The sequence below is a fragment of the Megascapheus bottae genome, chromosome 27 (genome assembly GCF_031878675.1).
Source record: "Megascapheus bottae isolate mThoBot1 chromosome 27, mThoBot2.hap1, whole genome shotgun sequence".
In the NCBI taxonomy this organism is placed as follows: domain Eukaryota; kingdom Metazoa; phylum Chordata; class Mammalia; order Rodentia; family Geomyidae; genus Megascapheus; species Megascapheus bottae.
The window spans coordinates 9,617,815-9,635,508 of NC_143535.1; the positions used below are offsets into that span (position 1 = coordinate 9,617,815).

At 42.3% G+C, this 17,694-nt stretch overlaps 2 protein-coding genes across 10 annotated transcripts in view; one reads left to right on the plus strand and one right to left on the minus strand.

Annotated features, from left to right (window-relative positions):
- The window catches only part of Sik2 (salt inducible kinase 2), a 91,149-nt gene extending 88,975 nt beyond the window's left edge, over nucleotides 1–2,174 (minus strand). For 3 of the 4 annotated variants that reach the window (XR_016532815.1, XM_090319533.1, XM_090319534.1), the window contains exon 1: nucleotides 1,423–1,660. Coding sequence is in view for 2 of the 4 variants with exons in the window: in XM_090319533.1 (XP_090175659.1) it covers nucleotides 1,423–1,557 (135 nt within the window). In the remaining 2 variants the exon portion in view is untranslated. Of the gene's footprint in view, nucleotides 1–1,422; nucleotides 1,661–2,071 lie in introns of those variants that run through there. The other variant, XM_090319535.1, reaches the window with a different exon arrangement.
- Nucleotides 2,080–17,694, plus strand: part of Btg4 (BTG anti-proliferation factor 4) — a 105,841-nt gene continuing 90,226 nt past the window's right edge. For 5 of the 6 annotated variants that reach the window (XR_016532816.1, XR_016532817.1, XM_090319546.1 and 2 more), the window contains exons 1-3: nucleotides 2,080–2,339; nucleotides 2,451–2,495; nucleotides 8,998–9,127. The gene's annotated coding sequence lies outside the window, so the exon portion shown is untranslated. The remainder of the gene's footprint in view (nucleotides 2,340–2,450; nucleotides 2,496–8,997; nucleotides 9,128–17,694) is intronic. The other variant, XM_090319541.1, reaches the window with a different exon arrangement.

Here is a 17,694-nt window from a genome sequence, read left to right on the forward strand (position 1 = left end):
GCGATTAGTAAGGAAGGCTTAATGACATGCTCCTCTTCTTCTTGGAAACTGTCACCAAGCAAAACTCCTAAGTACAACAACTGCTAGGAAAATCACTCAAGTTTTCAAATGCCCCTCACTAAGCTTACATAAGTCGTGTGTGTGTGTGTGTGTGTGTGTGTGTGGTGGGGGAGAGTCATACTTCATTCTACATTCAAAGGCTAGCATACTGATACTAATAAGAAAAAAAAAAAGACAACAGGATGAAAAATGGTGAAACTCCAGTGGCAATTACACCAAGGCAGAATAGAGTACGTCAAAACCACTAGGTTTTATTCTCAAGAATGGTTTTGTTCCTATCGTTCTTTCTTTTTCTTTCCTTCCCCCAGGTTATTTAATTTGCACATCTTAAAATAGAGACCCGAGGAGAGTGAAAGAGCAGCTTGAGGCAGTTGAAGGAAAGGGGGTGGGTTAGGTAAGAACTGAGACGTGAGAAAATGTATGCGGTGCGTTCGAATGCGCAGAGGACTGGGGTTGGGGGGGTGTTGCTGGAGTCTCCGTCAGGAAGCGGTGGAGCGGCGATCTCAGGCGGTTTGCGAGGAATGCGCATTCACCGGCGGAATGAACGCACGCCGGGGAGGGCGACCACCCAGCAAACGGGGGCCCGGGCGGCGGTGACCATATCAACCGGTCCTATTGTCTGGAAGTATTCCGTGGAAACACCTCCACCCCAGAGATCAAAACTAACCCGGCACCAACTCAAGATGCCCCGCTGCAGGGGCAGCTGGAGAGAAGACCGACGGTGACCACAGCGTGGGGCGATCGCGGCCACCGGGACCCCCCCCCACCCCTCCACTGACCCCGTCTTCTCCGGACAGGGAAGGGCGCCGGGGTCAGGGGCCCGCGCGACCCCGGCCCACCGACAGCCCACTCGCAGCCCCGGTCCGGCAAGGCGACGTCCGTCGGTGTCTCGGTGCTCAGTCCCGGGGACACCGAGACTTCCCCCTCCCACCGCACCCCACCCCACTCCACCCCCAGCCGAAAGCGGGGAAGACGCGGAACTTGGGCTCCGGAGTGGAGGCCACACACCGGGTCACGGCCCCCGGTGGGTGGCAGGCTCCTGGCGAGAATTCCATACGGCTTACCCGAGTCTGACGTCGGGGAGGGGGGCAAAAAAAAAAAGCTCCGGCGGGCCGGGGGTGGTCCGGGTGAGCGGACCCCGGCGCCGACGCGGCTCCCCCACCGACCCCCTGCGCCCCTCGGGGTCCGCACGGCCCCAGGCCCGCTCGCCTCGGCCGGTGGCGCAGCCTCCCGGGTCTCCCCCGGCCGCACCGCTGCAGCCGGGCCCCCTCCCCAGCCGAAACCAATCAAATCTAACCAAACCCAGCTCCTTCCCCCCCCAAACCCTCGCCCCGGACGCTCCCGCCGAGTCCCGGGCCGCACCTCCGTCTTGGTGATCCGGTGCCGCCCCAGCTTCACCACGGCGAAGTTGCCCTTGCCCAGCGTGCCCTCGATGTCGTAGAACCCCACCCGGACCGGCCCGCGCTGCAAGTGCCTCGGGCCATCCGCCATGACCATGCTGGGCCCCCGCTGCTAGACTCGGCGACTGGAGCGCGAGCGGGCGGCTTGGCGGCGCGGCTCGGTTCGGCAGTGGCGACCGCCAGCTCCGCTCTCGCTCCAGCGTTCCCTACCCGCCCGCCCGCTCCGCAGGGCCCAGCCAGGCGCGCGCCGCCGCTGACGTGCGTCGACGTCAGGGGGCCGGGGCGGGGGCGGGACCAGGCCTCCATTGGTCACCATGGCGACCGGAGCACCGCCGACGTCGGCAGCTGAGGGGAGGGGCGCCGCGCGCTGCGCGAGCCTGGCGGGCGCGTCCCTTCCGGGTCTCGGCGCCCTCTCTGTCTCTCCTACCACCCCCCCGCCCCAGCTGCGCTGCCGTTGGGGGCGGGGCCTCCGGTTGCCCCGCCCCCGTCCCCGTGCGTTCCTCGGAAGGGTAAGAGCGAGCCCTGGTGGGCGGGACGGAGCGTGCACCGGAGGACTTCACCTCAGGCTCCTTTCCCGCCCACCTGAGCACCTTCCCGCCAAAACCTCTCACCTAGCAGTCGGCTGCGCCCTAAATTTGGAAGCGACCGAGAACGGTGACTGAGTAACGCGTTGCTCATCACCTCCTTCCTTTTGTGTCTTTTTCCTCTGCTGTGGCTATTTACATCCGTCCGCTTTCCTCAGAGGAATCTTTCTGACGGCAGCGGTCGCATGGAGACTCGCGGAACGTCTGCGTTGGAGACCCCGGGATGACTGAATCCAGAGCCGTGGAACCGCCCCCCCCCCCCGCCGTGGGTGTCAGAACCTGGAACCCCTGAAGTGTAGGCGCTTTTCTTCTTTTCTTTTTGGAACGTGTCTCCGAGGAGAGGAGACGCTAGCTTCTGTCACATTCCCTGAAAGGGTTAAGAAATAATTGTCCAATTTCTTTTCAGATGACCAAGACAGCTGGAGTGGAGAGGACTGCCCGAGTCACACAGGTAGTACTCAAGTTGGTCATTGTAAGTCATCACACAAGTCGTCCTTGTGGTGGTCTGGGGAAATGAGGAATGTGACAGACAGACAGACAAAGAGAATAGATATAGAAAGAGAATCGATAGATGGATATTTAGACATATAGAGAGGACAGATAGATAGATAGATACATACATACATAGATAGATACATAGATACATAGAGAGAATACATAGATGGACAGACAGACATAAACAGATTACACAAGACCGCAGGTCTTCATTTCTGAATAACATTCTCCTCACTGAAAGGAGCCAGACTTTTCAACTCATTCCAAAGAAGAGACAGGGAAAGTATGACATGGCCTTGAAAGATCTTTAGTCAAAAAGCATGAAGAAATATTGTGTATGTAGAGATGGATATGCTGAAAGAAATAAAGGAGACAACTCGAAAGTACCTCCAATTGTCAAATTGACTCATTATGAATGAATGGTGAAGCCTGGCACCAACGGCTTGGGGCTGTGGTAGTAAGCCAGTGGCTCACTATGTACTCTGGAAGCTGAGATCTGAGGATAGCAGTCTTAAGCCAGCCTCCACCCACAAAGTCTGTGAGATTCTTATCTCCAGTTTTAAGCAGCAGAAGTGGGAAGTGGAGTTGTGTCTCAAATGGTAGAGCATTAGCTTTGAGCAGAAAAATTAAGGGATAACAACTGTACCCTAAATTTATGCCCTAGTACTGGCTAATAGGCTGTGCACACATCACACAGAGACACACAAATGAAAAATGCACATAGACCCACTAGAATTAGAATTTGGAATGAGAGAAAGAGAAATTGACTCATTTTTTATCTGATCATTTTAATCTGCACATCTGGGCATAAACACTGATCTAAGGCTAAAAGGAAAAGAAAGGAGTGACAGGGACTACTAACAGCTTCTTTATGCCATAGAGAAAGGGAGGCCAGAGATAGGGGAGCAGATAGAAAGGGCAGTGTCAAAAATCAGCCTCATCCATGTAGAAATGCTGCAGGTGTACCACTAAAAACTACTAGTAGATTGATAATGTTACCTAAAGAATGATGATGAGGGGCCAGGAATGTGGCCTAGTGGTATAGTCCTTGCCTTGCATGCATGAAGCCTTGGGTTCAATTCCTCATACCACATATACAGAAAAAGCCAAAAGTGGTGCTATGGCTCAAGTGGTAGAGTGCTAGTCTTGAGCAAAAGAAGCTCAGGGACAGTGTTCAGGCTCTTGAGTTCAAGCCCCAGGACTGGAAAAAAACCAAAACAACAACAACAGCACTCCCCCCACCAAGTTAATGTAGTTCAAAAGTCAAAGAGGTATAAGAAGAAAAATAGTTATGAAAAGATGGGGAATGACTGGTAAAAAAATAACTTTGTAACACATTTAACATGAGGAAAGTTAACAATGTAGAATAAGGAGAGAAGTTAGCAGTGAGGTAATGAGAGGGTAATAGGAAATTTGAGGAAAGAAAACTTTGCTGAAGCAGACAGCTTGTGAACTTGAAAAACAAGATATGCACCATTTGTTTCCTTTAGTGCAATGTCTGCATGTTTATTCTTTTATCATTTCAGGACTAAAGGAAATTCAATACACTGTCAGCTTAGGCCTGTATTTAGATTTAGTTGAAATCCAAAACGGATGAAATTAGTAGATGATTTCACTTAGAAAAAATAAGTTAAAGGTATACAATGAATATTTTGCCTTTTATACAAATAGTGTACATGAGAAAACTCATGTCTAATCCATGCCATTTCCAAGTGTTTCTTATCAGTGTATGTAGGTACTTATGTGGAGACATGGCTCAGCAGTAGAGTACCTGCCTAGCAAGCATGTGGTCCCCAGTACGGAGAGTGGCTGGGGGGGTTATTGGTTGATGGGGAGGGGAAATCAGGTATTTGTGAAACAAGCATCATTCAGCCAGATAGTCAGCCACTCTGGCTTTTTTCTGTTTATATGGTACTGAGGAATTGGACCCAGAGCTTCATGCATACTAGGCAAGCACTAAGCCACATTCCCAGCCCTACCTACACTAACTTTTAAAAATTCAGCTCAATGTCAAATATAAGGGACTTACACCATGTGGGTGCTATTATATATAATATACTATTATGTAAGTGAATTAAAGGATGGAGGTCCTTCAAATAAAACTTCCTTTGGTACTTTTTTTTTAAAGCTGTATTGAGATGTAATTGATTTTATAGGAAAACTGTACATATTTAGTAAGCACAATGTAGTTTGAACATATAATAAGGCTGTTACCCACAATCAAAGTAATAAACAAATCCTAAAGTCCCCTTCCCCGTACTGGGGAGTGGATAAGAACAAAATGAGTCCCAAGTAGAAGTTTTCAACTCTTTTCAAAGATAAATAACCTTGCCTTAACTTTAATTTTTTTTCAAGTTTAGTGATAGAACTCTTCTAAATGAAAAAAACAAATGATTTTCTTTAACTTTTGAAAATAATTTCAAAATTTTTTGTTATTTGCCTCCATACAATAGTTTTTCTTAGGATCTTAAAGATGAAAGGCATTGTAAGTATATCATATATGTTTACGTACCTTACCATCTGATACATGATCTCTAGACATTTGACAGGTAGAGTCACAGTTTGGTTTACTACATTATGAAAGAACCTAGTTGAAAGCACCTTTTCATATTGGCTCCTTTCTAACTGCCTGTTTTTCCTCATTTTCTCTGGTGAAAAATTCTTATAAACAAACACTGTCATAATTTTTTTTCATTTGGCTAGGCAAAACGTTTCCAACTTTCTTGTCTAGCTGTATTTGTAGCCCTCTCTTTCTTTCTTTTTTGTTCTTCTTTGGATTCTGCTTTGACCTAGTCTGTTGAAATATTGTTCTCACTCAAGTTGATGGGAAGTTTAAGGCCAGCCTGAGCTATCCAGTGAATTTGAGGCCAAACTATGCTCGATAGCAGGACTCCTATCTCAGTAAATACTAACAAGGGATCATGAGTCTGCATTATTAGACCCCAGTCCTAGAGTCTAGGAACTGCATTAGGCCTGGCCACTCGCCCCCATGTACCAAATGAACAGACTTGGTAAAGGGGAGAGAAAGGCATTTTATTACATGGCAGCCATAAGAAAGTAGCATTTGAATACATCTTCAGCAGTCATCATAGGTCCAAATGTTGGCGTTAGTCCCAAATCACTGATGTGGTTTGGTTGACCATTAGTTCAGTCTTTGTCTCTGGAGGAATTTTGGTATTGTTCATACTCTAGCTTTGGGACAGAGCAGGAACAAGTTGCCTGGTGAGTGATCTCCTGAGTTTTTGGTTGTTTCCTTTAAGATGATAAGAAGGTATTACCTGTTTTGCTAGTTACCTTCGCACAGGATGCTTATCAGTGAATTTTCTCTGTCTCCAGAGCCCAAGATGATTGCAAAGTGACTTCTGCAGAGCCTAACTCAGATCAAAGAGTATAGATATATAGCTAGGAGACTTTTCGTTAATTCACAAGGCCCTGCAAAAATAATTTGTAGATTGCTTCTTCATTGTGGTGCAAATGAAGTCTAAGCAGTATAGAATAATGGCCAACCACTAGTTCCTATTTTGATCCTAACACTGTACTCATACTAATTCAGCCAGATTCTGCTAGTTTTCTTTTTGGCAGTCACAAAATGACAGTTAAGATAAAGCCAACTGAAGTCTTTATGTATGTTAAAATAATATTCCCTAAAAGTATAAATGGGATTTTTCATGTTTTTGAGACAGGATTTCACTGTGTTAACTCAGGCGGCTTCATGCTTGCTATGTAGATCAGGCTAGCTATGAATCTGTGATCTTTTTGCCTCAGCTGCCCAGATGCTTGCATTACAGGGTATGTGCCATCAGGCCTGACTCATATTATCTATGTTTTAGTTTCATGAGCTGTCTTCAGGTTTCACCAGCCTGATTTCTAATTTTTATTGATTTCATTATCACTTCTGGCCCATGTGTCTGACTCATAGTAAATCCATGACTGTGTATTCTCCCTTGTAAATAGGGCAAAGCCTGGGCTAGAGTTCTCAAACTTGTCATGAGGCATTTTCAAACTTCTATGATTTACTGATCCACATTCATTTGAGTTAGATATATAACAACATTACTATAATATGTTTATATATACTTTATATATATCACACATATATATAACATGTGATAAATATAATATATGTATAATATAATTAATAAGTTCTGGAATACATTAAAAATCTGGACAAGATTGAAAAGTATGGAACATTGAAGAAAAATATGTGAACAGTTTCAATGGAAATATCAAAAATGAAGAAGAAAACAGAATTCTCCAGTATTTGTTTGGTGCTTGCAGATTGAGCAAGGGAACTATCAGAGAAAGCAGAGACTGAAGAAATAATAAAAGGAGACTGGATAGAGAAGAGAAAGGAAGTATAGGGAAAAAGAAGCTTAAAGGAAATTTTCAGGAAGGAAAGTGTTGTGTTCCGTCTCTCCCATTTCTTCCCTTCCCCTTTCCTCCTGGTCCCTCTTTATTTTTATTTTTTTTGGGGGGGGGACAGAATCTCATTATGCCAGACTGGCTCCTCCTGCTCTACCTTCCTGAATGCTATTAGTATAGGAGTGAACCACCATACCCTGTGGAAATGGGTACATTTAACCACTGAAAATATGTCAAGCAAGGTAAAGATTGAAAGGAATTCATTAGATTTAGTCACAGAGATAATAGTTGATCTTTGCATAAAGTTCCAGAGTGTTGAGGGATGTAAGGCAAACTGGAAACAGTAAAGAAAGTGGTGTGAAGATGGTAGGTAAAGAAAGCTGTGTGTGGAATGTTCTCTCAAGAAACTGGTTTGAGGGCTGTGGTTATGCCTTTCTGGTAGAGTACTTAACTTGGCACAAGTACCAGAAAACAAAAAAAGAGAAGGAGAAAAGGAGGGAAGGAAGGAAACAATCTAGGAAGAAAGGAAGGAAAAAGACAGGTAAGCTAAACAAACAAACAAACAAAAAACCCTGTTTCTGTGAAGGAAATGAAGATAGAAAGGGATGTAGAGTCCAGTGAGAATTTTGGTGTGTCCCTTTTCCTTTTCCATTTGTTTCCCTTTCTTTTGTAATAGCAAGAGAATTGGACATTTTTTTTTGGAATGAACCAGGTAAGGGAAAGGTTCAAATAAAGATGATTGGCTAACCTAAAGAAGGCAGCTGAGTCATAAGTGAAATCTTCACCTAAAATCCTAAGTGCTTGGTCTGAAGCTGGCCCCAGGCAAAAATGAGAGACCTTATCTGGGTTTGTAGTTCTTGTGGTAGAACATTGGGCCCTAAGTTCAGACCCATACCTAATTGGGAGGTGAGTAACCTCCTATACTCTGAATGTGAGTCCATGGGGGAAAGGAAGTTGCCAGTTTATCTCCAGGTAAGCAGATAGTTCCCAGGGCAGATACCCTTGGTGTCTGTTTGCTCAGTGAAATAGGAAGCTAGTTATCTTCAGATTGGGGGAGATTTGGAGGAACTGGAGGCTTTAGATGAGTAAAAGAGGATCAAAAGTTCTACCATGAGAATAACACAGAAAGTTGATCATCATCCATAAAAAACCTTGTGTGCTTAAAACAAATTCAGTTGGAGGGATAAAGCTATGATATAAATTCCTCTTGGGATATTTGAGACAATGTTTGTTTGCATGAATGTCAGGTGGATACAGAGGTGGAGTTTGCTAAGTGAATCCTGCAGCATGAATTACATTGTCTGAATAGAGAACAAAGTGAAGATAAAAAGGCTTAGAGAGACTGGGGCAGATCCTAGGGTCTAAGATTAGATGAGACTGAGGCAGTGAATGGTCTTGAGGAGTCATTTCCTTTCATATTTGAGTTAGGTGTTCTGATTAATGATAAGATCCTGAAGGTGGCATCATGAAGGGGTGATGAAAGAGGAGGGGCTACCTCATTCTCTACAGTATTCTAGGACCTAACCCAGTGCGCCTGGAGCATAAGTCCCCAATTAATATTTATTCAAAACAGAATAGAAGGGCCAGGAGCGTGGCCTAGTGGTAGAGTGCTTGCCTTGCATGCACAAAGACTTGGGTTTGATTCCTTGGTACCACATATGTAGAAAAAGCTGGAAGTGGTGCTGTAGCCCAAGTGGTAGGGCTCTATAGCCTTGAGAAATCCCAAGGACAGCGCCCAGGCCCTGAGTTCAAGATCCTGGACTGGCCAAAAACAAAAACAGAATAGAAATGCTTTTCTTTCTGTTTTCCAGTGTATTACTTCCATTTCCCTTTTCCTTATGTATTTAATATGTTAATTATAAAGATGATGAATGTTCTGAGGGAAAAGTACTGCATGTTAGGAAATTGCAAAAAAGGGACTCCTGAGCAGGGGAGGTCATCAGAAGTCTTCCTCGGGAAATGACGTTTAGACTAGAGTCTAAGGACTCTGTAGGAGATAGCTCGAGGAGGAGATGTGGGGAAAAATGACCAGTGAAAAACTTTGACTGCCTCTTTGCTTGCTTGCTTGTTTTTGTTTCTGGGAATCCAACCCTGAGCCTGTACATGTGAAACACATTCTCTGAGCTATATCCTGTAACCTCTGAGAATCTTGAAGTGGGTAAAACCTCAAAGTGCTCCAGCTGGGTTCTTGAGAGAGGAAGAGAGATGGAGAAGAAAGCAGAGGAGGTAAGGACTATATTACATGAAGTCCCATAGGTACTTAAGTCTTGAAGTGCATTGTAGCCTTCAAGATTTGACATAGAAAAGATGGTATCATTGCTTTTAGATTATAACCATTATTAGGAACCATACAATTTTATGGGTATGTGAATCTCTCTAGTAAAATTTGAAAGCTGAAGTATTATATTTGATTTTTTTTGGTGCTACTCCAAATGGTCTTTAAAGACTAGAGTGAAAGATTATATTTGTTTAAAATATTGAGCCGGCCTTCTACTTCATCTATAATTTTTAAAATTTTAAATAAAAAGAATCATTTATCTGTAGATTTTGTAACTTATTACACAAAACACAAAACTATACAGATTTGTTAAAATATGGTTACAAATTAAATGATAAAGCAAAATAAATGAAATTCAAAACTACATATTGGCTAGAGCTAATGAACAAGTGAGACAGAACCAAAGAAAACGCATGGAAAAGGATCAAAGCTAAGAAACATTGGGGCTGGGGATATGGCTCAGTGATAAGAGTGCTTGTCGAGCATGGGCAAGGCTCTGAGTTCTATATTCAGCTCAGCACCAAAAAGAAAAAAACTGAAAAATATGAGACATCAATAATATAAGTAATCTTTAAAATGTACAAGAAAATCTCAATTTTTATTCTTGTAGTGCAGTATAAGATAGTGAGTACTGGGAGCAGGGCATAGTTCACCACTTAAAGTTCTGTCTACAAATTCTTACTCCTTTGGAGTGAACAAATCAAATGTGATAGTCTTACAAAAGCCACTATTTTTATTTATTTATTTGTTGGTCATGGCCTTGGACTTGGGGCTTGGACACTTTCCCTGAGCTCTTCTGCCCAAGGCTAGTGTTGAGCCATAATGCCACTCTGGTTTTCTGGTGGTTAATGGGAGATAAGCGCCTTATGTCCTTTCTTGCCAGGGCTGACTCCTTAGATCTCAGTCTTCTGAGTAGCTAGGATGAAAGGTATGAGCCATCAACACCAGGGCTCAAGAGCCACTATTGAAACTCCTTTTACTTACCTCCAGAGAAAGTCTCTAGATTTCCTTCCTCTTTGCTGTTTTAACTTTTTTCCCATTAGCTTCATGATTGGTCTATTGAAGCTTCTCTGGGAAAATACCTTAGATTGGGTAATATATATATATATATATATATATATATACATATAAATTTGTTTCTCACCTTTTGAAGGGTGGTAAGTTATGAGATTGAGGTGCCAGCAGATTTGGTGTCTGGTGAAGACCCTCTGTTTTATTGCAGAAGGGGTAGAGGGGTGAAGGAACCCTCACTGGGCTCTTTAGAAGGTCATTAATCTCATATCTGAGGGCAGAGTCCTCATTACCTAATCTTCCGAAGAATCTCCTGTCTTTTAATAGTATCACCTGTGCATTAGACTTCCACCTAAGAATTTTAGGGGGACATACATATTGAGACCATCACAATTAAGTTAATTAGGTATGTGAACCAAGTAGAGACAAGCTTTAATTAATGGAAGATGAAGAACAAAGTGGAGAGCTTTGTTGGATGACAGAATGGGAGTCTCAAATAGGCAAGATTTTGGATCTTGAACTGTTCTGGAGTAGCTAAGACTCTAAGACTGAGACTTATTTCATAATTTGGGTCTAAAACTATTTAAAAACTTGAATTTTTCCGAGATAGGTAATTATTTGCCTGCTGCGATTCTGTTTTAAATGTTACATGTGGGTATATGTGTACAAACAAGCATTGTGTGCATGTGTGTGTGTACAAACGTGCATGCGCACATGTGTACATGTGCATTTGCAGCCTGGGGCAGGAGGCTTCTGTGGAAATTTACAGTTCAGGGTCAGACCTTTAGTATAAAAGTTCATTAGAATAACAATCGAGGCATGACAGAAACCAGAGTATAGAGAACTTCAGTTTCTGTCCCGTGATCCCCTGGGGCTGGTGATTTACGATTTAGAAGTGCCTTTAGCTGCTTCTCCTTTTGGGTGGGGGATCAAGGGAAGAGCATGAATTTAAAATTAGGACTCTAACCCAAAGAGTTGCTTGGTCGCATGAGCAAATTATGGTAGCCTGGTGATACTTGGAGCTTTCCAAGTTAGTGCTTCTCCTTCACTTTCCCTTGAACTCACTGATTATTGGCACACACTAGGATCTGGCTTTTGTCTTTTTCCGTTGCAAATGTTTAGGTAGAATAATTGATACTATCAATGAAATAGAAGCTCACAGGCCAAAGCAATGAGACACATTGCTTCAAGAGCCCAACTACTTCAAAAGAAAGCAACCACCTGGAAATACACACACACACACACACACACACACACACACACACACACACACACACATTTCCAGAAGCAAATATGTGATCAAATAGATAATAGAATAAATAGAAAATAAGCATAAAAATATATGTTTGAGCCGTGCGCAATGGCTCAGCCTGTAATCCTAGCTAGTCAGGGGGCTGAAGATAGGATCACAAGTTTGAAGACAGCCCAGACAAAGTCAGTAAGGTCCTATTTCAAAAATAAAATAAAAACCAAATGGATTGGATTGGTAGTCAGTGGCAGGTACTTGCCTCCCATGCTGAAGGATATAGCTTTAGTCCCCAGTACTGGGAATGGTGATGGGAGTGGTGGCGGGGGGAAGAATGACAAAGAAGACTCTGTAAAGTTTCTTCAAGTCAACAAAGGGCAATAGTCAAATAAATATGGATATGAGTTTAAAAGAAGAGAAAATTTATGGCATATGTAAAAGTATGATGAGATGGTCAACTGCATTGTTGACCAGGAAGGAAAATTAAAATCATAAGGTAGCTTTTTTTTTTTTTTTTTTTTTGCCAGTCCTGGGCTTGAGCTCAGGGCCTGAGCACTGTCCTTGGACTTTCTCAAGGCTAGAGCTCTACCACTTGAGCCTTAGCACCACTTCTGGCTTGTTTCTATGTATGTGGTACCAAGGAATCGAACCCGGGTATTCGTGCATGCTAGGCAAGCACTCTACCACTAGGCCAAACTCCCAGCCCCAATAAGGTAGCTTTTTTTTCCCCTTTTCAGTTGGCAAAAAAAAAGTGTTGGAGCAGTATTGGGAAAAGGTCCAGCCACTTTGGAAAGTTTGTTATCTTCTAGTGCTAACCGTATCTTTATCCTATTATTTAGGATTAATTCAACTTCTAGTTATATATACCTAAAGAAAGCTATGTTCAAACATGCTCAAATACTTTACTATTAGTAAGGTAAAAATCTGATAGCCCATTTCAAAAAAAGTTAGAAACAAATTAAATTTAATTTATTTTTTGGAATCCAAATATATGATAAAGCTCTGATTTCAAAAGCTAGCCAATAATAAATTTGAGGCTCAAGGAAGAGAAGGTAGAAGAATATATTGGAGAGGCTCATAGATTGTTATAAATGTCCCAATTCTTATATCAAGGGGTTGGCTCACAAGTATTTATTTGTTTTTATTTTCATTTTTATGCTGTTTCTGGGTCTGGGCACTCAGGATCTTGGTACTGTCCTTGGGCTTTTTCAAGGCTAGAGCTCTATCCCTTGAGCAACAGCACTACTTCCAGCTTTGTCTGTGTATATGTTACTGAGGACTTGAACTCAGGGCTTTGTGCATGCTAGCGAGCACACTACCACTAGGCCACACTCCTGGCCATTCACAAGTATTTATGTTAATAATAATAAGCAAAACATAGATATATAATACATAGGTACTGTATCTGTAATGTCTAATAGCTATCTGCCTACTCACCTATCTCTAACAGGTATCATACCTGGGTCTATGAATGAAAGTGTTTCACAAATCAAAGATATTCCAATTCTGATTTTTATGCTTTCTATTGAAACACAAAGGTGGCAACTATCCTGATCACATTTCGTTTAGTATTACAGTCATTAAGCCATCTAATAATCCTGCTTGTGATCACTACCATAATCTTCTTTCTACAGATGCATCAAAGCTTATTGAGTTAATATAACTTGCTGCCATATGATAATTCTTGGGCCTGGCCTTTAACAGATGGCTTAGGTTCCTAGTCACTGAGCTGTCCACAAGAGCAGAATTATTGTTGAGAATAACCATCTTTGGATGGATGTGGGCATGTAAATATGCACCTAGCACTGAAATCCTTTTCTATACAGAGTACACTGTAGTAAGTTGAAGAATTTGCCCTTGTGTCACAATGGAAAGGCTGTGTTAAAATGAAATCATGTATCATTGAGTAATAAGAATCTGAATGCAAAAGTACTCAAATAGGACATGTCTTGCATTTTTAGATGAAGAGTGATTCATCCTCTGAGTCTACACAATGTTCCTTTTTTCTATGCCCACACAACAATGTAGAGATATAGAATGTTCCAGGACTTTTTTAGTGGTTTTAAATTTCTTATACACCTAATTTATTCTTTCTCAAATAGACATGGTTCTGGTTTTCTCCTTTTCTTCCTTTGCTTCTCTTCCCCTCTCCTCCATACCTCTAACTCTTTTTTTTTTTTTTGCCACTCCTGGGGCTTGAACTCAGGGCCTGAGCACTGTCTTTGGGCTTTTTTCTCAAGGCTAGAGCTCTACCACTTGATCTACAGCACCACTTCTGGCTTTTTCTGTATGTGGTACCAAGGAATTGAACCCAGTTCTTTGTGCATGCTAGGTGAGCACTCAACACTAGGATAAACTCCTAGTCCCCGTCCAACTCCTTTTTGTCTCTGGTTATTTTTTTCTTTTCTTTTTTTTTTTTTTTTTTTTTTTGCCAGTCCTGGGCTTTAGCTCAGGGCCTGAGCACTATACTTGGACTTTCTCAAGGCCAGAAGCTCTACCACTTGAGCCTCAGCACCATTTCCGGCTTTTTTTTTCTATGTATATGGTACCAAGGAATTGAACCCGGGTCTTCGTGCATGCTAGGCAAGCACTCTACTAATAGGCCAAACTCCTGGCCTCGTCTCTGGTTATTTTTGAGATAGAGCCCCACTCTTTGCCTGAGTTGGCCTGGATGGTGATCCAGAGGTAGCTGAGATGTCCCATCATGCCCAGCTTTTTCTGCTGAGATGGGGTCTTACAAACTTTTTGCTCAGACTAGCTTAGAATTGTGATCCTCCTGATTTCAGCCTTCCACATGACTGGAATGACAGATATGTAATGCCTCACCCAACTCTTGGTAGGGATAGTGTATTGTGAGCTTTTATGCCTGGGGCCATGTCACTACTAGCTAGAATTATAGATAATAGATATGAGCCTTCAATGCCTTGTGATTTCTTTAAACAATGCTACATGTGAAGTTCCTGCCTAATTTCACCAGCATTTTATTTTATTTTATTTTGTCAGTTATAGGGCTTGAACTCTGGACCTGGGCATTGTCCTTGAGCTCTTCAGCTCAAGGCTGCTGCCCTACCACTTGAGCCACAGTGCCATTTCTGGTTTTCTGGTGGTTAATTGGAGGTAAGAGTCTCACAGACTTTAATTCCTGAGCTGGCTTTGAACTGTAATCCTCAGATCTCAGTCTCCTGAGTAGCTAGGATTACAGGCGTAAGCCACTAGTGCCTGGCAAGCATTTTATTTTTATAAAGCAGTAACATTTAATTACATTTGCAAAATTTAAATAACTATTCCATATTTTGGTTTGTTGATATTTATTCATTCTTATTTTGCCTTATGCTTTTGAATATTTTTTGGAAGATGCAACTTTTTTGAGAATAGATGAAAAATAATTCTGCCTTTAGATTTTCATATTTAACTTATACTTTTGATGGAAATATAGCAAACTTTTACAGTTTTAATTTTCATCTTTTATATTGTTACTATTAATAAAATACAAATAATCTCAAAATTTAAATCACAATAGCTTAGTAGTTTTGATGAAATAAAAGCAAGAAAATTAGCTGCTGTTCCATTAATATTGATTAAAGTAAATGATTTTTTAAAGTGTAAAACATTTTAAGGAGTATGAATTTGGAGCTGGCAGAGTGGCTCAAGTAGTAGAGGGCCTGTCTAGTAAGTGTGAGGCCTGGGGATAGGAGGAAGGACATATCAAAGCCTTTTATATTTTCTGATATATAAATTTCCCTTTTAAAACTTTTGTTTTTGGTGGGTTATGGGTTTGGAATTCGGCCTGGGCTCTGTCTCTTCTCTGAGCTCTTCAGCTCAGAGCCTAGCCTTGAGCCTAGCCCCATTTCCTGTTTTCTAGAGGTTAATTGAAGATAAATAAGAGTCTCTGGTCTTTTTGTGCCTGGGCTGGCTTTGAACCTTGATCCTCAGATCTCAGCCTCCTGAGTAAAGCTAGGGTTATAGGCGTGGGCCACTGTGCCCAGCCCCTTTTAAAACTTTATTATTATTATTATTAGCCAGTCCTGGGTTTGAGCTCAGGGCCTGAGCACTATCCTTGGACTTTCTCAATGCTATAGCTCTACCACTTGAGCCTCAGCACCACTTCTGGCTTTTTCTGTGTATGTGGTACTGAGGAATAAACCCCGGTCTTGGTGTGTGCCAGGCAAACTCCTGGCCCCTAACATTAATGTGATAATTCCATTTTTTTTTTTTTTTGGCCAGTCCTGGGGACTGAACTCGGCCTAAGCACTGTCCTTGGGATTGCCTCAAAGTTACTGCTCTACCACTTGAACCACAGCACCACTTTCAGCTTTTTTTCTATGTATGTGGTACCAAGGAATTGAACCTGGGTCTTCATGAATGCTAGATAAGCACTTTACCATTAGCCCAAACTCCCAGCCTCTTTTAAAACTTTTGTGTAAGGAAAATAATAGGTTGTGGATCTTGAACAAATATTTAAGATAAGCACAGGACTTTAGAACAAAATTTGTATTTCTCAAGAGTTTTGCTTTGGGTCACTTAACGAAGGGCTCTGTATGCATACATTCTTGTCACTTGTGTGTATGTGTGTATGTGTGTGTGTGTGTGTATGTCCAAGCGCTTGTGTGCATGTATGTGTATGTGTGTATGTCTTGTTTACAGCTTGCATTTTTCTCTCTCAGTACATTAGTGACAAAGATTAAGAAGCACTAAAAGGAATAATAAACAACTAGCCAGGACAAGAAGAGTTTAGATTATAATTTCTAGGGAGGAACTGAAAGAAGATTCCATAATAAGTCCTCAATTGGAAAAAGCGAGGCATTAATTGACTGGATTTGTGTATGTGTTGCTAAGGAAAGCAAATCATTCTTTCTGTTCCTATGTGGGCTTGTTAATTAAACTCTCTATCTTTGCTGACAAGGCTAAGGCTTGGCTACTCTATTCACTAGTGTGTAACTGCTCACAGAGAAGAGAGTACGGAAGGCCCAAAACCATCTAATCATGTTGGGGCAAACAACTGAACAGATGTTTCCACTGTTGGTGGATAAGTAGTGCTTCCTTCATGCAGCTCTGTATTCAGCTCTCAGTTCCACCAAGACACCACAAAACTGGGACTGCATTTCATCTTCCTTTCTGTTCCTCTCTGGTCAATTTACTACTTCAGCAGTTAAGGGGAAAAGATCGAGTGGTAAGAGAGGAAATTAGGAGTAGAGTGGCTTCATTCTGTCATACACAGCTAAGTAGCTATGTAGTTTTGAGCAAGTTCATTCAGCTTTTCCAGACTTGCTTTTCCTCTTTGTAAAAACCAGAGTTCAATCCTGAACACACACACACACACACACTCACACACACACACACTCAGCAACCTGAAGGGGGGTTATCTGTTCTGGAAGTAATTCATGGTACCAACCTAGGTGGGGGGCACTTGAGGCCACTCTGGCAGGTAATATTCTGTCTCATTTCCTCATCATGCATACAGAAGAGGTTGAATCTGTTTTGAGTGGCACCAAAGAAGATTTGGGGGGTGTTTACCAAGTTGGGTAAATGCAGTTACTATCTCCAGCTCAGTTTCTGGATCTCTTATTTATTAAGCCTGTGGATTGGGGCTGGGGTGAAAAGAATTGGAGAATGAACTATAATTTACAGCAAAAGTCACTTTTGTCTCAGTACAATTAGATTAAAAGTATACAGGGCTAATGCTGGTTAATATTTGATGGATAATTATGTGCTAAAGTAGTTTGAGAGGGCTATCAAAAGGAAGTATCATAGCTGGGTGGATTAAGTACAATAAATATATTTTGTCACAATTCTAGAGGCTAGAAGTCCAAGATCAAGGTGTTGGTTTCTTTTAGAGGCTGTAAGAAGCTTCCTTTTTTTGAGGGGGTGGGGTGTGCGAGTCCTGAGGCTTGAATTCAGGGTCTGGGCATTGTCCCTGAGCTTCTTTTGCTCCAAGGTAGCACTCTTCCACTTGGGCTACAGCTCTGCTTCTGGCTGTTTTTGTAGTTTGTTGTAAATAAGAGTCTCATGGCCTTTCCTGCCCTGGCTGGCTTCAAACCTTGATTCTCAGATATCAGCTTCCTGAGTAGCTAGAATTGCAGGTCTGAGCCACACTAGTGCCTGGCTGTGAGAGACTCTTTTTGCACCTCTCACAGTTTCTGATGGATTGCCAGCCATCTTTGAATATTTTGGAGGAGGTGGACATATTTCACCCCATAACATGTGCCAAATGTACTGTTTATGTTTTGTAATTTTTGTTCTCATAGAAACATTTCCAGG